This window comes from Notamacropus eugenii, chromosome 4 (genome assembly GCF_028372415.1).
Source record: "Notamacropus eugenii isolate mMacEug1 chromosome 4, mMacEug1.pri_v2, whole genome shotgun sequence".
Taxonomy (NCBI): domain Eukaryota; kingdom Metazoa; phylum Chordata; class Mammalia; order Diprotodontia; family Macropodidae; genus Notamacropus; species Notamacropus eugenii.
The window spans coordinates 436,854,115-436,876,802 of NC_092875.1; the positions used below are offsets into that span (position 1 = coordinate 436,854,115).

General features: G+C 39.4%; 1 protein-coding gene across 1 annotated transcript; it reads right to left on the reverse strand.

Moving 5' to 3' along the window:
* Positions 1 to 1,483: 1,483 nt before the first annotated feature.
* LOC140501902 (oxalate decarboxylase OxdD-like) lies at positions 1,484 to 18,837 on the reverse strand. The gene is made up of 9 exons (XM_072606005.1): positions 18,268 to 18,837; positions 15,350 to 15,595; positions 12,416 to 12,622; positions 8,733 to 8,966; positions 7,606 to 7,759; positions 7,021 to 7,130; positions 6,600 to 6,713; positions 4,441 to 4,587; positions 1,484 to 2,818 (listed from the first exon to the last, which is right to left on the reverse strand). The coding sequence occupies exons 1-9, from the start codon at positions 18,349 to 18,351 to the stop codon at positions 2,684 to 2,686; spliced, it is 1,431 nt and encodes a 476-aa protein (XP_072462106.1). The 5' UTR covers positions 18,352 to 18,837; the 3' UTR covers positions 1,484 to 2,683.
* Between the last annotated feature and the right edge of the window lie 3,851 nt (positions 18,838 to 22,688).

The window sequence follows — 22,688 nt, forward strand, 5'->3', positions numbered from 1 at the left end:
TTCTTTAGCCATACCCCCCTTCTCTTTAACCTTATACCCACCAACCCACTCCATCCATTAGTTTTAACCTTTAATTGTTCCACATACCTTCCTTCACTTCCCTTGCTTTGTTTTTCAGCTGCCTTTCCCTTTTCCCTCTTTACTCTTCCTCTTCAAGGTCTACTCCCTAATCCTTCTTGACCCTCCATGATCCTGTCAATATTTTCCTTAGTGATTCTTGATCTTTGTCTTTTGTCAGCTGAGAGGCAGAATATGGATAGGTATCTGATCTTACAGGTGGTTCTTCTTCAAAATTTCTTCTCCCCAAATTCAATCTCTGACCTACTTCATTAGTCAAGATGTGTCCAAGTCAATTTTGTGTTTTCCTTCTTTTTATTAAGTGCTCATCTTTTCTTTCCCTTTTTAGTATAAAAAAATTTTTTTATTTGTGTTTTTAAAAAATTAACAAGTATATTTCACTAATGGATTCCTCTCTACCTCCCCTCCTGAGCCAATTAAAAAACAAAATAAAGTCCTCAATACATAGCTGACTAGTTTGGCAAAAAATAAAATTAATTCCCACATTAGCCATCTTTTAAACTGCTTGTCTCTTTCTGCATTTTAAATTCATCATCTCTCTGTCAGGAGATGAGTCATGTTTCAACTCCATTCTCGCAGACTCCTTGTTTATCACTGTGTTGTTTGATCAGAGTCCTAACATCTTTCAAAGTTGTTTTTTCTCTTTCATGTGGTTATCATTTTATAGACTGTTCTTCTCACTTCACTCTGTATCAGTTCATAGAAGTCTTCCAAGTTTCCTCTGAAATTGTTCATTTCATAATTTCTCATTACACAGTATTCTACTACATTCATATAGCGCAATTTGTTGATCCCTTCCCCCAAATGAAGCTATCTCCTTATTTTCCAACTTTTGGCTACCATGAAAAGAGCTGCTATAAATATTTTCTTTGATGTCTGGGATACAGATCTAGTAGTGGTATAGTTTTGTGAAGGGTATGCTCAGCTTGGTAACTTTCTGGGCATACTTCCAAATTGCTTTCCAGAACAGCATTCTGCGGCAACTTAGTAAAACATTTTATTTCAGGGGAAGAGAGATAGGAGGTTTAGCCAAGGGAGAAAAGTGGAGTATCTGGAATGCAACTGGCAGGATTTATTATTTTTAAAAGAATTTCCTGTCCAAAGGCAAAAGACAGTGGGAAGTGACTAAATACTTTTAAAACTCTGAAAGAAGTTATTTTAGACAAAATTTCAGGGTCTCTTATCTAAGGACAAGTAGTTATTTTATCAGTGGATGAAACCATTGACTTTACCTTGTTCTGCATGTTTTTTTAAATTTTATTTTTCTTTCTATAATATTTGGGGATTTTCTACTCTTGGGTTGCTAGGTGGATGGGAGATTAGTCCTTCAGGATATTGTAAAATGATTGTGGTTCTTATTTCCACACATACACACAATACACACAAAAAAATATTTCCACTTACTGGTCTGTGTCAGTTTATTTTATTTTTAAACATTCAGAAAATTAATTTGTGCTTACATAAGTTTTATAGGTAACTCAACTTGTAAGTCAATTATAATTTTTAAAAAAGTAAAAATTGTAAAGCAGTAACATTTTCCTTTAGGTAGTAATATCTTATATTTCAAGTAAACCCAGAAAAAAAAGGACCAAACCTTTATCTTTACTATACAATTTAATTAAAACAACAGATTTCACTCCTGAGTATAATAATATAGCTATACGTAAAAGCACATATTAAATTTACTATTGGCCAGATATGCTACTGCTAAAAGCTTGTAAGAGGCTATGTGACTGTACGTGTCACGAGCATTCAGCCCAAAGCAGTCTTCACCACTATATACATACAACCTCCAAACAAGGTTTTACGGAGCCAGATGGCAATGGTTCACTATAATATACTGACGATTTCCATACACATATACACTCTCTTTCTTATAGTGTGGGGTGAGGGTAACATCAGGACAACCCAGACCTCTCCTTTCATCAGTACAGCATACATCAAGTGTAGCAACTCCTTCTGTCAATCTGGGCAACTCTTCTATTACTTCTAGTCTTAGAGAACCAGCTAAGGCACTAGAGATTGTGAATTACCCAGAGAATCCATATCTTCTTGACTCTGGGACTCACCCTGTATCCACTAATGCCTCTTTAGAGGAAATTACAGAATATTTAGAAAGAATAAATGCATAGCATTCAATTGTACTGATGCCAGCATCTAGCACAGCACCTGAAACGTAGAGCGCACTTAATAAATGCTTATTGACTGTTTTATGAAGTATGGATGTAGGAAAATGAGTTCTTAAATTCTGATGTGATAAAGGTAATATGAAAAATACACAGTTGTATACATAAACAACATAAGTCTGTATCAAAATATTTCTCTTTAAATGACCAGTCTCCTCCCACACATATCTTAATCTTTACTAATTAAGTCCACTGATCCACTGACATCTTTCTTTGTACTTGTTAGAGACAGTAGTCAAACAGTTTACTTCCTTTTACCTTGGTTTTTACATTGAAATTCAAATCTACTTTCACTGAGCTAGCTGCATTGTTATCTAAAAAGATAAGATGGCTTAGTACTTGAAACATTAACTGAAACTCAATGTTGCTTAGGAAAAAAGAGCAGAGAAGGAAAAGTAGATGCCAAGTCATAGGTCAATCTAAGGCAAATTGATGGCTTGATCCTCAGTGACTTTGGGGATCTTCTTAAACTCACTCTGCTTCTTGAAGAAAAGCTGGGCCAGGATGTGATCAGCTGTTGCATGAATGTAGTCATCCATGTCGAGGGTTTGTAGCTGCCAATGCAAATCAAAGGACACCACATTAGGACTATCCCAACTCTAATTTCTAAGATGGACTTTAAAATATGTTAGAGCATGCATATAGCAAACTGGACAATGTGGACATACCTGGCTTTACACAGCTGACCTCTTTCTGCAAAGAGATATGTAAAGCACCTCTTTCTTTAAATGTACTAGGACCAGGGTGGGAAACCTATGGCCTCAGTGAAGATTTCCCTTTCCCCCAGCCTAGAAGCTTACAGTTGGAAGGGATCTTAGAGGCTGTGTAGCTTAATTGTAGGAGTCCCTTCTATAGCCTCCCTGATAGAGGGTGGTTTAACCTTTGTTTCATTCCTTCAGTGACAATGAGCTCACTACCCAGCATGGCAGCCAATTCTCTTATTAAAGAGCCTAGTTGCTAGAAAGTTCCTTTTCATATTAAGCCAAAATCTGCCTCCCTAGAACTTCTATGCACTAGTCCTAATTCTACCTTAAGGAGTCCTACATTACTTCTTTTTCTCATTTGAAAGACTCTAAAATATTTGAAAAGAGTGATCCTGATTTCCCTAAATCTTGGTATTTCCAAGCTTAATATCTTATAAGGTTTTGAACTATTACTTGTATGAGATGCTTTTCAGCACGTCACAGCTCCCTGAACATAAAAGGCATGTAATAAACTGCTGTGTTGAATTGAATCCCTTCAAGTCTTGGTTGTTTTTGCCTGCACACTCTCCAGTTTGTCAGTGTCTCCTAAAAACGCAGCACCCATAGCTGAACATCACTCTGCTCCAGATGTGACCTGACCATTGTAGGGTACAACATGACAGATACTTCTGAGATAGTGTTATCTAGACACTGTATTTCTATTAACATACTCTAATCATTATTTGTTTTTTTTTAAGGAGCCACCATAGGAAACTGCTACTTGTTATTAAGGTTTTGGTCAGCTAAGATCTCTATGTTTGTTATATATGTGCATGAGAGTACGTGTGTGTGTATCCAGACCTGTGATTTCATCAGTGTAGTCATACTCCTGGTGAGGAACTTGCTCACACCAATACAGATTAATAGCCGTTCTATAATTTAGCCTTAAGAGAGTTGTATGGGGCCTTGAGAGGCTAAGTGATTTGTCTTGGATCAGGCAGCCAGTCTGTGTCAGAGACAGGATTTGAACACAGTTCATCCTGCCTGGAAAGCCAGACACCATATCACACTGCTGCCAAGCCAGGTCTTTCCTCAGCCCTACATTTTTTAATTTTTAAAAAACTGAAATTCAATTCTTTGCCTTTATCCCTTATTAGTGACATTCTGTTGGGCTGGGTTCAGAATTTTATACTGTTTACTTTCTATGGTAAACATTTTTGCAAAATAATATACTTGTAAAATAAATAATTCTCTCCCATCACACACACACACACACACACACACACACACACACACACATACACGCAATGTTATATACGTATGTGTATGGGTATATATCTTTGTGAGTTAGGCTTGTTTAAAGTACTTATGTAGATGGCAGATTAGATTTGAAAAATTGATCTAACGTGTTCCATATTCTTTCTTCCATTCACAGATACATCCATCTTGAGGATCCTTTTAACTGTTTGTTACACTGGAAATGTAATTCTCACCTGGTTTCCAGTGGTGAAGGCGAGAATGAAAAGTAGATCCTCATCACATGTGCTCTTGATGTAATGCTGAGTTCCAATAGGGAAAAATACTACATCTCCAATACCAATGTTAAAATCAGTAGTTCCTTGAGTACTAATAATTCCCACCTACGTAAAATAAAGTATAAAGGTTTAGTGGAAAAACACAAATATCACCACCAAGAATTATTATAGGGCAGCTAAGTGGTACCATGGAGAGAGTGATGGGCCTGGAGTCAAGAGGACCTGAGTTCAAATTCGGCCTCAGACATACTAGCTGGGTGACCCTGGGCAAGTCACTTAACCCTGTTTGCCTCAGTTTCCTTGTCTATAAAATGAGCTGAAGAAAGAATCAACAAACCACTCCAGTATCTTTGGTAAGAGAACTCCAAATGGGATCATATAAAGTTGGACATGATTGACCAACTACAACAACATGCTATCATAACTGAGAGGCAGTAAATAGAAGAACCAGATTCAAGTCCCATCTTTGATACACACTAACTCTGTGTCTTGGGCATCTTAGTGCCATAGGCAACTCTTAATGACCATAAGTCAAAAAAAGAGGTGTCAAACTGTGAATTACTTAAAAGCTAACACTACTTTCCACTTTTCTTAGTATGTCTAGCACTTAGCCTGATGCCTAGCACATAGTAGGCTCTTATTAAATATTGACTGACTGACTGATCATCTGCATCTGTAGAGGGAATCTTTTCACTGGAGGTTACTCTGCCAATGAAATCACAGGTCTTCTCCTCTTCTCCCCAAAATTTCTTATAGACTTTTATAAAGGAATAGTAGTTAAGAAGAACCAAATAAAAGCATATAGTTATAAGGGAACTTTCTCAAGAGGAAACTGGCTGTTCTGCCTTTCTCATACAATTATTCAGAGTTCAAAGGGCACAGCAGTCATTACCTAATCAGTTTTTACAAAGTCTTGCTGGGGTTGATAGGGCCCTATTTTGAAGGGTGTGTAAGTTTAGCTTTCCAGAACAGCATCAGCCTAAGAGCAGTACATTTTAGTTCAGAAGTAGGAACCCAGGCTAAATTTGTAGGGATATTATGCAGCACCTTTGCTACCAGTCAGCTCCCTTCCTCACCACTTTCTGGGACCTATCTCTAGATCATACTGGGAGTGTTAGTACATTAACATCCACTGACAGTGTCAAAGACCACCATGTGGACATACACTTGCTTGATACATACACTCCTTTTAAAAGACTACCAGTCCTTCCTAATTTTCGTGACTGTAGCCCATTGGAGGCTCACTGTTACAGAGGAGATCATGCATGAATTTCAGTCTGGTATTCATAGCATCATAGATTTTACAACTGGAAGGGACTTTAGAGATTATCTGATGCAATTCCTCCATTTTATTTTATCCAATTCAATAAACATTTATCAAACACCTACTATGTGCCAAGCATTTTATTAAGCACTGGGTCAAAAAGAGACAAAAAGTGGTCTCTGCCCTCAAGGATCTTACAATCTAATGGGGGAGACATCATGCAAGTAAATATATACAAAGCAAGCTATATATAGGATAAATAGAACAAAATCAAAAAAGGGAAAGCACTGGAATGCAGGGATTGGGTAAGGCTTCTGGTAAAAGGTAAGATTTTAGTTCGGACTGAAAGGAAGTCAGGGAGGTCAACAGTTAGAACCAAGGAGGGGGAGAATTCCATGTACGAGGGATGGGCAGAGAGAAGGCCTGGAGCCCAGAAATGGAGTGCCTTGTTCATGGAACAGCTAGGAGACCAGTGTCACTGGATCAAAGAATGTGTGCTGGACAGTAAGGTATACGAAGACTGGAGAGGTAGGAGGGGGCTAAGTTATGAAGAGCTTCAAATGCCAAGCAGAGCACTGAGGTGGGCAGACCCACCATCAACAGTCCAGGAATGATGAGGGCCTGTGCTACAGTGGTGGCACTGTCCACTTTCCACAAGGAAGCGGAGGTCCCCCCCAAGCTATTGCCTGAGCTAACACAGGTGGTAAGTAGCTAGAGCATTAACCTAGGACCTCCAACATCAAAGTCAAAGTTTTTTCTACTGGAGCAGATTATCTACAGTTTCTTTTCCCCTTTTTTTGCATTAGAGAAGAAAAATAAGAAATCGGTTTGCACAACAGTTTTAAGAAATCACCTTTCCACATCCACTGATGACATATCCCATTTCATTAGCGTTAAAATGAAAATGAGGCTGTCTTAAGCCATTGGTGTAAATTCTGAGAGTTCCCAGAGTAAGGGAATTTTCATGCTGAAAGCAGAAAGAAATATAGATGTTTAGTTAATGCACTCTATTACAACATAATAATCTCTTCAAAGTCAGAGGGAAGGGGATATTAGAGGAGTGTTGGCTCTTTCTGATCAATGTAGCTACCCAAGTTAGATCATTCAGAATCCCAAATACAAGGTGAGCCCTAAATTCCCTGTCCACAATGCCCTAATTAATCTGTTGTTTGACAAACTCCTCCTGACTTGAAAATATTTATTTTTAAAAGAGAAATTTGGATCTTACTCTGTTATAAATTCCAGTGTCTATACAATAATATTCCTCAAATTACCTGATTCAAGGATTCACTGAAAATTTTCTCATTGTCAGTTAGTCCATTTCCATTTTTTCGATACCGAGCCCATTGAATTATTCCTCCTGGAAATCGAAATTCTTGTGAACCTGAAATAAGAGGAAGTTTGAAAATCACAAGACAAACCAAAAGACTTCCAGCCTATAAAAAATGGGAGCAACCACAGGACTCAGTAAGATGTCAGCTTTGTTTTAGGCAGATCAGATGACCACTGGAGGGAATGATTTGAGGGATGTCACATGATTCTACTGGTCCCCTGAATCAACATGCTTTCCTTGGGATGCAGGGAGCCATAAAGCTAAAATTACAATTGTATACAACTGTGAGTCACTGACATCCCATTTTGCTTGCACCAAAAAAAAGATATGAGGTAACTTCATATCTTTCTAAAAGTGCAAAGAGAAAATCCCCCCAGATCTTCACACTGTGAATCTCTTCAGTAATATGAGTTTCATAAAATCCTCATTCGGTTCCACATTTATTGAATATATAAACAATATCACTGCATGCTATATTCATTGGGTTTGGACCTCAAGAAAAATATCATGTTGCTTCATCCTTTACCTTTAAGATCATAAAAGTATCGCCACACCAGGCTGTCTGGAGACTGTACATAGCTGGCATTCATAACCAGCTCAGCCAAATTGGGAGGGAGATTGACAGCCTGATCTTCTTCTTGTTTCTGGAACGTTCTAATGAAATTAACTCCACCTTGAGGCTAAAATGTACAAACAGCAACCCCATTAGTTGTTTTCTTTTTTTAATTGTACCTCTTTAAGACATCAAAGACACAATAGCCCCATCTAAAGTCAAAATACAATTAAAAGTTTGGGAAGTATCTCACAAGCATTAAAAGGCCTATCCTGGTTTTATGCCAGCCTTTCCAGCTGAAAGAAATACTGGGAGCATCAGTTGTAAGGGGCCCTTTTCTTGCCCATGTTTCTCTTAGTTCCTCTACCTCTTCCTCATTTCATCTGGTCACTGGTGCTCAGAAATATCAATCTTGAAACTTGACCTCCTTCATCTCCCTGCTGGCTACCTCTGCTCAGAGCCCTTACTGGCACACTCTCCAAATTCTACCTATTTCTTGGAACAGTATTTGTTCTCTCAGTAGTTTGCCACAAGTCATCTTAAGACTTAGGGGATGTCAAAAGTCACTTTTCACCAGGAAAAGAGTAGGGATCCTTGTCTCAGACGAAGAGCATACAAACATGTGTATCAAATACATTAAGTGCTTAATGTTTAACTTAAGTGAATTTCACATTACTCCCCAACAAAGTCTTCCAAGGAAATCCCCAAGAAAGGGAACAAAAGCAGTTCCATTTCTTTTTTCTAGCATCAGGCAAGACGTACAGGAGGGCCTCAGGAAATACTATCCCAAAGTGGAATGGCCTGCCTTGAGAGGATGCTGGAGGATCACTTGGGAGGGAGGCTGTAAAAAAGCATTTTTTTTCAAGTAGGAGTTGTGCTGGAAATCCTTCAAGGCCCCTTCTACTCTGAGGTCCTACAATTCTAGGTTGGATAACTAGTATAGTAAACTTGAGAATTAATTATTGAATTAAATGTCTTTAGACTCATCCAGGGCCAGATTTCTTCTAGGCCCCACCCTGAAGACCTGGACTGGCTTTCATGGTCCATCTAAGTTGATCCAAAGCTTCATGGTGGCGTACACTTCAAGCCATTGTACAAACCTTGAGGGACCTGGATGCAATGTCCTCTGGAGTAGAGAAAAACACATCATCGACATCCAGAGTCTGAAGCTCATCATGAGTGGTAAAGAAAAGCAGGAAAAGGCAGTCCTCAGTTCCCACATTCTTTATCCAGTGCAGAATATTTTTAGGAAAGAAGATCACCTGACCAGCAGTGACATTGTATGTGGTGACCACACTGCCTCCATCGTCCACTACACCAATCCAGGCAGTCCCCTACAGCACAAAGGGAAACACACCATTTGTGTGTGCACAGGTTGGTAATGATGCTTTCCAAATGGCAAATTATATAATAATAACAACTTGGGCTTGTATGGCACTCTCTATTTTTGCACTGTGTTTGTATATATTGCCATTCTTTCTTTGGGTTCTCACAACACCTCAATGACAGGCAGAGTAGTAGTAGTTCTAACACTAGTACTAGTAGCAATAGTTGTAGTAGGAGTAGTAATAGTAGGACCATTTATAGATGAGGAAGTTGAAACATAGACAAGTCCAAGATTGCAGTCCTGAGTTCATTGAAAAATTTAATTTCATAAGCAGCTCAAAAGCTCACCAGGAAGGAATTTGTGTCTGTTCTCTTATATTTAATAAAACCCATGAAGTGCCAGACAGAAAGGAGCCTGATAATGCAGAGGGAAGACAATGAAATTTTCAGTAGATCCTGCTCCTATGAAGGTGAAACTCAACCACAGTATAATTAAAGGCAGGTTTTTGGCAAAAGTTCAAGTGCAACATAGACATATGTATATATACACATACACATACATACCGATATGTACTCATACGTATGTATTACATGTGTAGTGTGTATGTATGTGTGAGTGTGTGTGTGTGTGTATATGTGTGTGTGTGTACAAAGTGCTGGCTCTAGGAGGCAGTGAGATGGCTGAGGAGATACAGCATTGGGCCCGGAGTCAGGAAGACCTGAGTTCTGGCCTCAGACACTCACTAGCTGTGTTCCCCTGGGTAAGTTACTTAACCCCTTTCTGCCTTGTACTTAGGGGCAAACTGCTCCAGTAACTTTGCCAAGAAAACCCCATGGATAATATTGGTATGTTATGGTCCACGGGGACATGCCTGAACTACAACGAAGTGCTTTGCGAGCCCTAAAGTGCTTGGCCATTTAGTGTTTTCCAGTTGCTTTGTACCTAATAAATGTTTGGTGAACTGAATAGCGTGCAGATGCATCACTCATCTCATCACTGGCTAACTCCCCTGCCCTCAAACAGACAAGGTGTGCCAAATTTTGGTGGCCAAGGGAACACAAGCATTGACAGACATCCCCTAGGGGTCTTCTTGAACTGAAGGAAGGCAACCCCAGAACTACCACGACGCTGTCTGGTCAATGAGTCTGAGATCCCTATCAGATCTCACTTGAACTTTGGCTGAAGCTTTCCTTTCATTATCCTGTGATTAATTTCCACCCCCATTGGAGCAGGATCCTGAGGTTTCATTGCCTTTGCTCTGTTTTATCACTTTCCCTCTTACCTGGGGCTTCACAAGTTTTACTGGCAGTATACATGCATGCGTGTGTGTGTGATGCATATAAGCACTGTATAGCTATTCATGTATGTGTAGATATGTCAGCGTACATGTACGTACACAAAAGGCACAGAAATTGTAGATGAAGTCATATTTCCAAGGAAAAACAAGCAGGATAATTTCACTAGGGGAAAGCATGCAGACAGAGGAGTCCTATGCAACAAGGCTGGCAAGTTAAGATGGGCCCAGGTCGTGAGAAACTTTAAATGCTTTTGATTTGTTTTCAAGAATTATGTATATCGTAGCATGTGTATGCAGAAAAGGCAGTCTGATATTATAGAAAGAGCACTGGTCCAAGGTTAAATCCTGGCTTTGATACTTATTAACTAGGTGACATTATGGAAATCATTTAACATCTCTAAGACTCAGTTTCCTCATCTGTAAAATGAAAATAATGAAACACGACCTACCTCACAGAGTTGTTAAAAATCCTTTTGTAAACTTTAAAATGATATATATCTTTATTTGTCACCTATTATTGTAAAAGGGACAACTAGGTGGCACCGTGGATAGAGTGCTGGGCTTGGAGTGAGGAAGACTTATCTTCCTGAGTTCAAATCTAGCCTCAGACACTTACTAGCTGTGTGACTCTGGACAAGCCCCTTAACCTTGTTTGTCTCAGTTTCTTCATCTGTAAAATGAGCTGGAGGAGGAAATGGCAAATCACTCTACTTTGCCAAGATACTAGATGCCAAATGGAGTCATGAAGAGTCAGACAGCAATGAAAATGATTAAACAACAACAAAATTATTATAAGAAATACTGAACTAGGATTCAGGAGATCTAGATTCTGGTCCCAGCTCTTCTAAGAAGATTTTAAATAAAGCCTTGGCTTTGGAGTCAGGACCTGGGTTCAAATCCTTTCGACTTTGGACCCTGGACTTTCCAAAAGTCTTTTTAACCTCCCTGGATCTCAGTTTCATGGAGTTGACTAGAAGGTCTCAGAGTTCTCTTTATCTCCAAACCCAAATGTCCTGTGTCTCCATTTCTTTATTTGTAGAATGAAGGTGTTAGAGGAGATGCTCTCTAAAGCATCTTTCGGTCTTAAGATTCTGATTTAAGGTAAATAATTAGAAACTGACACTAAACGTGGTTATAATCATTAATTTTTCACATCACATAGAGGTTGGTTGCATATCCCTTAACCAAATCATACAGGCCTAATCAAATCTGTTCTTTTCTATGAGTGCCTCCCTATATTTTATCTGGACTAAAAGAAAATTCTCTGGCCCTGATTCACAAAAGATGATCAGTTTGCAAAACCACAGCCTTGATCCCAGGGGCTCCTAATTTCACCTTGGAAAACTGATTCTTTCAGTTACTACTTTTCCTAGAGAGAAATGACAGTTTCTTGGCTGTACATCGGAATGGGCATTCACTGCTATTGCCGGCAGTGTTGAACCCTATATAAAGAGACAGCATGGAATAAACAGAGGATCATAATGAGACTTATATAGCAATTTAAGGCTTGCAGATTTCTTTACGAATATGATCTTGTTTTAGCCTCCAAACAACTAGGAGAGATGGGTATTACTGTTGTCCCTACTGTGAAGATGAGGAAACAGAGGTTAAGTGATTTACCTGTAGTGCTACAGCTAGATTTGAAGGAAGATCCTCATGACTTTACTTGTAGTGCTCTAGCCACCATGTCCCTTAGATAAAGTGTTAAGACTTTGTGATAGAGCTTGGGTTTGACTTCTGCCTCCGTCATGGCCAAGTCAATTAGCTTCTAGGCTCCTTAATATCTTCATCTTTTAAACGGAGGTAAAATGACTTGCACTACCTACTAAATGGGGTCTATTAAAGAGCGGAAGGGAAGGAGCATTGAGTCTGCTATGTGTCAGACACTCTTAAGCTCTTTACAAGTATTATCTCATTGAATCGCCTTTAAGTTATGAATCGTTCTTATAAAGTATGTGGTATATGATTTAGCACTTTGGACAAAAGTTACAGTTGATGCCAGAAATAATTTAAGCCATGGGGCTAATGTTAAAGCTCTTAAAATACATGGCCCAAATCAGAGGGGCTGTCCTGCTTTCTCAGGCTACAGGTTTTTCAATGATGAATACAGATACACAATATAAATGCTTGCCTTCAGAAGGAGAGCAACCCAGACCTACCTGTGCAAGGTAGCCATGTTCATTGGCATTGAAGTGCCAGTGTGGGGCACGGAGGCCTTTGCTTTTGATCCTCAAGGTTCCAAAAGTCATGTGTGACTGCTGCCTATTCAGGCTGGTGCCAAAGGCCTCTTCTTCAACACTGAGGTAGTCCTTGAGATTATTCCGGTATCGTGCCCATTGGATAGCACCACCTGGGAACTCAAATACCTAGAAAACCATGGACAAAGGGAACTGTCAATAGGGAAAATGTCATACTTGAGGGTTAGAGCCACTGTGGACCTGTTTGTTTGGAAGGTGGAGTGAAAGATGAGAGATCAAGTCAATTTTTAAAAAAAAATTCCTAAATGCTTATTCTAGTCAAGGCACTGTGCTAGGCACTAAAGATAGTCTGACACTCGGGTCTCACTGATAAGAGTGCTTTTTCCCATGATGCAGCTTCCTAACCTACCATGCTTGTCAATCTTGTGCAATTTTCTTCCATGTCTCTCATAAATCCACCCCAGGAGAGCCACCCAAAGTGCCCAGGACCTTCCCTCAGCTCTTCTGACATTGCAAAGATACCAGTGGAAAAAACCAATACAGCTTTTGCCCTCAAGAAACTTCTCATCTAATTCAAGGATAAGTTGTCATTCAGTCGTGTCTGACTCTTCAAGACCTCATAGTATACCAGGCCCTTCTGTCCTCCATTCTCTCCTAAAATCTGTCCAAGCTCATGTTTGTTACTTCCATGACACTCTCTGTCCCTCTCATCCTCCGCTGTCACTTTCTCCTTTTGCCTTCAGTTTTTCCTGACATCAGGGTCTTTTCCAATGAATCTTGTCTTCTCATTATGTGGTCAAAGCATTTAAGCTTCAGTGTCAGTGGTTAACCTTCCACTGAATAGTCTGAGTTAAGTATTGACTGATTTGATCTTCTTGCTGTCCAAGGAACTCTCCAAAGTTTTCTCCAGCACCACAATTTGAAAGCCCTTTGTGGCAGTCAGTTTTCCTTATAGTCCAACTCTCACAGTCATACATTGCTTTTTGAGTCATACGCACATATGGGATTTTCTTAGGAAAGATATTGGAGTGATTTGTCATTCCTTTCCCCAGTAGATTAAGGCAAACAGAGGTTAAGTGACTTCCCCAGAGTCACACAACTAATATCTCAAGCTAGATTTGAACTTAGGTCTTCCTGACTCCAAGGTCAGCCACCAAGCTGCCTCAGGAAACAAACAAAGCAAAACAAAACACAGCTTTGATTATATAGACTTTTGCTGGCAAGATGCTATCTCTCCTTTTTAGGACGCTGTCCAGATTTGCCTCAGCTTTCCCTTCAAGGAGTGTTTTTTGTTGCCATCCACAGTGATCTTTGAGCCCAAGAATATTAAATCTAACACTGCTTTCATTTCTTCTCTAATTGCCCAGAAGAGATAGGACCACTTGAAGATCTCGAGTTTTTTGAGGTTAAGCTTCAAAATAGCTTTTATGCTCTCATATTCAAAAAAAAAGCGTGAGTTAAGATAGACTATAATGAGAGCAGTGGAGAGAATCAATATGTGATAAGAACCTGGAGCAGGAAGTTAGGGTGGATCTGTTATGGTTCATAGAAAGGGCAGCACCTGGTCTTTACCTTAAATCTAGAGAAGGATAAGCAAAGATAAAGGAGAGTTCATTCCAAAAAGGGGGTATGGCTTGTAAGATTGCACAGAGGCTGGGAGGTGCAGGAAGTGAATAAAGAATAATTAGGAGGCCAGTTTGGTTGAAACATAAGAGTAAATAAAGGGGAGTAGTGTGTAATAAGACAGGTGCAGTAGACTGCAGCCAGCTTTCTCCTGTAGGTAATAGGGAGCAATGGTTAGAGCAATGGTTAGACTTAGGTATTTGAAGCTTTTTTTGACAGCTATGGGAAGGATGGATTGGAGAAGGGAGAGGCTGAAGGCAGCAAAGCCAGTTAAAAGGTTTTACAATAATTTCAATAGCCCAGGATAGAGGTAACAAGAGTTGAACCAGGCATCTGAACCAGGCTGTATGATTGGAGAGAGCAGATGGGAGAGCAGGCAGTTGAAAGATTGTTAATTTTGGGGGGGCGAGGGGGGATAGGTAGGAAAAACCACCAGGGACCGAGGTGGAATGTTTCTCAAATTCAATTGTGTTCTCAGAAAGAGGGAGACTGAGTCTTAGCAGGTGTTGTTGGAGCTCACCAGCCCTTTTCCAGCGCCTTTTCCAGAACAAATGGTCTTATCAAACTCCAGAATGGAAGTCTAGCCCTATGAGCTTCCACTCTATCCTGCAGGCTTGTCACTGTGCGGCTAAGTTTTGTTAGCTTCTCCCAGCATACCTAGAAGCCAGCCTGGCCATTCGATTCATCCCTTACGTTTAACTGCCTATGCTGATTGCTAAGGAAATGAGGCATGGCTGGTTTGGGAGTTTTTTGGATTCAGCTTTGATGTCCCCTCAAGCCACGGTCCCAGACACCCCAACCCCTGTTACTTTCCTGGTTGACAACAAAGTAGAACATGGCTGGCCCCTCTGGCCAGTCCATTTGCAACCTGGAGGAGATCATATAACAAACAACGACATACCCTTTAAGGTTTACACAACATTTTACAAATGTCTCATTTTATCCTCATAACAACCCTGTGAGGAAGGTGCTATCATTACCCCCATTTTTAGATGAAGAACCTAAGGAACGGAAAGGCTATGACTGACTGAGATTTGCCCAGGCTCACACAGCTAGTATCTTAAGGCTGCATTTGATCTCAGGTCTTCCTAATTCCAGGCCTATCATTCTACTACTGTGCCACCTAATCTAGGCCATATGTTGATCCATCTGGCCCTTCTGTTTAGGTAGGGCCCCAGCTATTATCTGTTTGCATCCAGAGACTCATTTATTGAAATGTTTCATAAGAACCCAAGTAATTTGAGTGTTTGTTTTACACAGAATGTTGCTTACCTTAGATTTATGCAAACGATTAAGAAATTGGAATTTAAAGTCAACAGGATTTTCACCCTTTGGGTCAGTGGGAGTCTCTGGTGTTTTGGGAAGGTGGACTTCAGGCTGGAAGTAAATGTCTGCATGAGACCGGAAGGTGGAAACATAAACCAAGGAGAGTACCAGCACACCTATAAACGTGGTAATAACACAGGCCAGGAGACAAACCAGGAAGATTCTTGTTAAAGACCATTGTTTCTTCTTTTCCTACAAGAAATTATGAAACCATTATTTTTTTACTTGTAAGAAATCTGAAAAATAGTTCAAAATCCCTAATGTTGCTGATAAGAAAATTCAAGGAGAGAGATATAAATGACTTGCTCAAGGTCACACAGTTAATGGAAGAGCCAAGGTTTTGGATTCCTAATCTAATGGTCTTTCCAATTTTCCCACCTGCCACTCTAACATATTTTAGACATTATTATAATATATGTTAATATAATCAAGTCCAAATGGTCTCCTCTGTAGCTCAGCAAATTTACATTTAGGTGCATAAAAAGTCAGTTATGTAGATTTATACCTAATAATCTATTCAAAGACAAATTTTTAAAGATTCAAATAATATTGCCACCACTTCCTACCTCCCATCCTCTACCCCAGAAACTAATATTTCTTCCTTTAAAAAAAAATTGTCCCTTTGACATACCATTTTCACTGCCCCCTAGAACAATAGGGTAGAGATAGGGTTGGCCCTATTCATAGATAGACCAAGCAGATGTCTGTGTGGCATTCTTTGTAGGATGCCAAAGCCCAGACTGTGGACATCTAGCTCCTCCACTGCCTTGCCTGAAGCTCCCATCATTTGCATCGCATTAGTCTGCTGGGTTAAACTATTGTCCCTTCCAAGAACATTCCTGGTCAAAGCTCACTGCTGACAGTTACTAGCTTTTATCACCTTCCCTGAGTCATTTAATTGCCTTTAGTCTCAGTTTACTCATCAATGAGATGGGGATTTTAATTTCTTTAGTACAATTTGGTATAATTTCTTCTTATGAGGTTTTTGAGAGGCGTAAAGGAGAAAATCTATGTCAAGTCTTCATAAATTTTAAAACTATGTAAGTAATAGTTACTAAAACACATCAACAAGCAGTTATGGGGGTGGGATGGGAAAGAAAACTCTCAAGGCATTGATAATCATTAACCTAGGTCCCTGGAAGAACCAGATTAGAGAATCAAGAAGACAGAGAATGAGGGCCAAGAATGGCCCAAAGTAGGATGGGAGAGGGGGATAGGGGAGGGGATGCCTCAATTCAATTCCATTCATTTCAACAAACATTTTTAAAGAGGCTTCTTTATAAAATACACAGTATTTGGTACTGAGGATACAAAGACAAAATGAAACAGGCCCTACCCTAAAGAAACTTATTTTGGGTGTGGAGGGAGGGGGAATCTAGAACAAATACAAATAAATGGGGAAGGGGTAAAGAAAAGATTTGTATATGCAAAACTACCATTATAAACATTTAGAGCTGATGCAGGCTTTAGAAGTCATCTAGTTGCAATCCATATCCAGAAACAGAACTATGGAGTGGGAATGCAGAGCCAGGCGGGCTATTTTCTTTTTTGTTCTGTTTTGTTTTTTCTTTCTCATGGTTTCTCCCATTTTTTATAACTCTTCTGTGCAACATGACTAATGTGAAAATGTGTTTAATAGGAAAGCATGTGTGTAGCCGCATCAGCCTGCATACCATCTTGGGGAGGGAGGGAGAGAAAACTTAAAATTTATGCAAGTCAATGTTGAAAACTAAAACGAAATAAATGAATAAAAAACAAGAAATCAACTAGTTTAACTTTCATTTTACGTATGAAGAAACCGAGGTCTAGTGAGGGTAATGATAGCTAAGAGATGCCAACTGAAGGTTTGTAAAGGCTTTGTATATATTAATTATTTAACTCTCATAATAAACCTTCTAGCACTGGTGTTATCCCCACTTTACAGATGAAGAAGCTGAGCATGAGAAGTTAAATGACTTTTCCATGGTCTCACGGCTAGAAAATATTGGAGGATGAATTTTAACCCAGGTCATTTTGGTCTCCAAGTCCAGACTTCTATTCACTACACAACACTGCTGGTGCCCAAAGGTTCAATATAATGTTTTTATGATCCACTGTTCCATAGTTTTCTTGGCCTGACAGCTAGGATCAGGGGCAAAAAAAGTCATCTTAAAATAAATTTATTCTAATTCATTCACAGCCCTAAATTTTTTTAAAAATGTGGTTCTTTTCAGGTAAAGGAGGGAAAAGAAACTTTTTTTTCTGAATATGTAATAATAACTCAAAACTGCATTATTACTTCTTTACATTCTGTTGGATACACAAAACTTATATATCTCATAGATCTGTAAGCATCCCATTCTGTATGTTGATAATTTGGCCCTGGGTATTTTGAACCTGAAGTTAGGTGACTCAGTGGATAGAGTGCCAGACCTGGAATCAGGAAGACTCATCCCCTTGAGTTCAAATCTGGCTTCAGACACTTACAAACTGTGTGACCCTGGGCAAGTCACTTAACCCTGTTTGCCTCAGTTTCCTCATCTGTAAAATGAGGGGGGAAAGAAAATGGCAAACTATTCCAGTATCTTTGCCAAGAAAACCCCGAATAGGGTCATGAAGAGTCAGAACATGAATGAAAAAAATGAAACATCAACATCATTTTGGACCCAATCATGTTATATATCATCTAATTTCAACCCTAGTCTACGCTAGAATCAGAAAATCTGAGCTTTATCAAGAGATTTTGCCTTTTTAAACTCCCATTTTCTCATTAGTTAAATGAGGAGGTTAAATTAGATGTGATCTCTAAAGTCCTTAGCAGTTCTAACATTCGTTAAGTCCATATTGGAAGGAAAAGGTAATTAAAACCATAACAAGAAGCTTACCAGTCCAGAAGAGATGTTCACCTTCCCCATAGATGAGGTAGACGGGATGACATTTTCATGCATTTCAAACGCTGAATTTTCCATCGTCCAAAAGATGTGGACTGAGGGAAGCCCTAGAAAACAAAACTATGTGGGTGTGTAAGGGAATTGAAAAGCTCTCTGAAAGGAGAATATCAGCATTCAAGTGAAGCAGCCTTATATAGTTGAAAGACAAGGAAATGGAATGAGCATCTCATTTCTGTCTCTGAGATAAAAACCCTTTGAAATAGCCAGCACGAGAGCAATAAAAACACTTCCTTTACCACCTAACTTGGTCAACTTATGGGAAGTTTCTCAATTTGGCCTTAAAGTAAACAAACTCCCCTGTTTACCTCTCTCTCTCTCTCTCTCTCTCTCTCTCTCTCTCTCTCTCTCTCTCTCTCTCTCTCTCTCTCTCTCTCATACACACACACACACGCACACACACACACACTGCAAGACATTTAGAAGGGGAAACACAAAGAAGTTATCAAAAGACCGTTGATGGACAGCAAGTCAGTCCAGCTTAGCCCCATCTTTATCACACGGTGTGAAGTCATAGCCTGTTTGAGCGATGACTGTAAATGAGATGTCTGGGTGAGTTTCAGGGAAATGTGGTCTATTACTTCCTTCTTCTTTTTGAAATTGTATTTTATTGATCTCTTTTGTCCTTACATTGCTTCAGTTTCTTCACGTATCCCTCCCCCTTCTAGAAAGCCCTCTCCTATAACGAAAAATATTTTTAAAGAAACAAAAGGTAAATATCAACAAAACCAATTAATACGGCAAAAAAAAAGGCCCCAGATAGATACTGCCCCCGTATACCTCCCACCTCCTCAATGGGACGGGATGAGGTGTCCTCCCTTTTTTAATCTGGAGTCGTATTTTGTGGTTATTGTTCATATTTCCATTCACATTGCTGTAGTCATGTATATTATTTTCTTGACTGTCCTTACTTCACCCTGCATCAGCTCATGGAAGTCCCTACTTCTCCATATGCATAATATTCATCATTTTTTATGGCACAGGAATATTCCATTGTATTTATGCCCCCCAATTTGTTAAGCCATTTTCTAGTCAATTGGCATCTACTGTATTTCCTTTTTTTCTATCACAAAAGATGCTATTATAAATATTATGGTGTATATGGGGAATTTATTCTTATCAATATCTTCCTTGGAGTATATACCTAATAATGATAACTCCTGGGTCAAAGGGTATGGGTATGTTAGCCACTATTTGCATAATTCCAAGTGGTTTTCCCAAATGGTTGAGCTAATTCACGGCTCTGCAGCAGTTGTATTAGTGTACTCGTTAATGCGCCCAACATGGACTATTCCCATCTTTTGTTATCTTTACCAATTTGCTGCATATGAAGTAAAAATGAAGGGTTGTTCTGATTTGCGCTTCTCTTATTATTTTGAAGTATTCTTTCATATGGTTATTAATCGTTTAGGATTCTTCTTTTAAGAACTGTTTGTTCATTTTATTGCTTTTCTATTTTTTTATTCATCATACTTCTATGCATTTAATTTGGAATTATTTCTGTGGATGAACGAGGAAACAATAGACAATGCAGAAAACATAACATGTATGCTGTGTTGTTCAGTGGTTATTGTAGGTCAGTTGTTTTTCAGTCTGAGTCTTCACAACCCCATTTGGGATTTTCTTGGCAAAGATCCTAGGGTAGCTTGTCATTTCCTTCTCTAGCTCATTTTTATAGTTGAGGAAACTGAGGCAAAGAGGGTTAAGTGACTTGCCCAAGGTCACACAGCTTATCAGTGTCTGAGGTTAAAGTCTTCCTGATTCCAGATCTAGCATTCGATCCACTGGACCAACTAGCTGCCTTTATGCTGAACACAGACCACACAATTTACAGATTTTATAAGGCTCAGTTTTCTCATAGGTAAAACAAAGGAGGAAGTTAAACTAAATCATCCAAGCTCTGTTAATTACTGGTTGTGAGATATCAGGAAAGTGATTTCATGTCAGTTTCCTCATCTTTAAAAAGGGAGCACTACGCTAAATGACCTCTAAAGCTATTTCTACTTCTAAGTCTACAATCTTGTGATCTATAAGCCTTCAGTATCTATCAGTTTTTCTAGTTCCAATGTTTGTTGATTCTGATTTCCTTTTTGGCACCAGCCTGAATCTCTTCCTGGTGTTAGTTCACTTTTAGCTGCTCTGAAGTAGAATGAGTGACAGGGATGTTCATTGGGAGAACAGTGGATGAAAGCAAAGAGAACAAGGTCTAATTAAACAGTATGGCAATTTCTGTACAATCAGGAAATTAAAATAGTGCCTTGCACTTTGCCCATAGTATATTTCTTTCGTCATAGCATGTTGTTAATTCAGTTGTTTCAGTCCTGTCCTCTCCTTGACCCCATTTGGGGTTTTCTTGGTGAAGATCCTGGAGTGGCTTGTCATTTCCTTCTCCAACTCATTTTACAGATGAGGAAACTGAAGCAAACAGGGTAAAGTGACCTCTCCAGGGTCACAAACCTAATAAGTATCTAAGGCCAGATTTGAACTTAGGAAGACTAGTCTTCCTAACTCCAGGCCTAGGATTCTATCCATTGTGCCACCTAGCTACCTCAAAAGAAGGTTCATTTTGCTTATAAGGATACAGTTGTCACACAAAGGCCAAAGTTACATTTGGCTTATTTTGTTTCTGGCTCTCCCTGGTTCATCTGAGTACCAAGGCTTTCCCTGGTTTCTTTTTTTCTCTGTGGAGACAACCCTCAAGTCATGACAAATATAGCTAGCATGGAGTAGAGAACTCCCAGGTCTGAGAAGACAGGAAGCTACTTCAGTGTTTTGTTCTCTTTTTGGTTTTGTTTTTAATAGAATCAAGGAAATGTTAGGGACAATGTCATCAGTACAAAACCATCTGCTACACAAGAAACGATTATGCCCTGGGTGCCTATGTGGCAGGACTATTGTCCATCCTAATTCCCAGGGGTTTGTAACTCTATCTGTGCTACAGCCTAGGGATATTCCCATTAAAATTATTCTATCCCCACTGTAACCTAGTGGACTTTTGTCTTGAAAATCTATCTGCTCCCCAGGATCTACTCCCCCCATGGTAACGTAGATAGGCTTGGTTATAGTGTGACACAACTCTATGTACACACCAACTCACATATCCATAGCAGTGTACGATGTCAGAATAGTAGTAAAAACAGCAAGTAACATTTCTACAGTGTCTCCTATTTGCCAGGCACTGTGCTAAGCTATGTACAATGCCATATTAATAATAAATAGCTAGCATTTATACAGGACCTATTATGTGCCGGGCACTAGGCTAAGTGATACACAAATATTACTTCATTGGAAATTCACAACAGTCCTGGGAAGGAAATGATCTTCTTATTTTCACTTTAAAATTGAGGAAACTGAATTCAAATTACTTTTCCAAAGTCTACACAGCTAGTAAGTATCTGAGGTCAGATCTGACCTGGTCTTCCTGACTCCAGGCCTACTGCTCTAGCCACTGTATCACCTAGCTGCCTTTGTTAGGACTGGCTGAAAGAATTCGGGATTTCTGGCATAGAGAACACTTAAAGGGGACATTCCAGCATCTTCAAGCATTTCTAGAGCTATCATATGGAAAAAGAATTGGGCTTATTTTGCTTGACCTCAAAGGGAGAACCGAAAGTTACAGATGTAAGTTGTAGAGGCATATTTTGATTCTGTGTAAGGAAACCATTCCTAACAATTGGAGTATCAAATGTGGAATGGGTGCCTCTGACAGGAGGGGCTTTCAGTCCTCTAGAGATTTTGATGCAGAAGCTTTTAGCCATTTGTTAGGAATCTTGTAAGTCACCTCTTAGGTGTGGGCTAGACCCGATGACCAGCTTTCCAATTCTAAGATTATGTGTAAATATTATACTGATTTTGCTGCTGAGGAAACAGGCTCAGGTTATATGATCTGATTATACTGTGATTATACTATTAGGAAGAGAACAGAGCTGGGATCTGAGGCCAGGTCTCCTGACTGCAAATCCAGTATTCTTTCCGCATGTGCTAGGAAATGTTCCTAAAGTCAGACTTCTCATAGGAAGACTTATATGAACTGATACAAAATGAAGTGAGCAGAACCAGGAGAACGACATACCTAACAACGGTAATGTCACAAAATAACGAACAGCAACCAAAACTGAAGGCTGTATGGTTATAATGAACAAGCTTGGCCCCAAAAAAGAGATGAGAAAGTGTACTTCTCTCCATCCTTTGAAGAGGTAGGAACTATGGGTGTGGAACACTGAATACTTTGTCAGGTCCTATTCATGGTTTTTAGTAGCTGGAATACTTTCCTCTCCTCTTATTCTTTATTCTTAGTTACAGGAAGTGGTAGTAGGGTTAGGGAAGGAGGAAGGCAAGACACTCCATCCACTATGCCA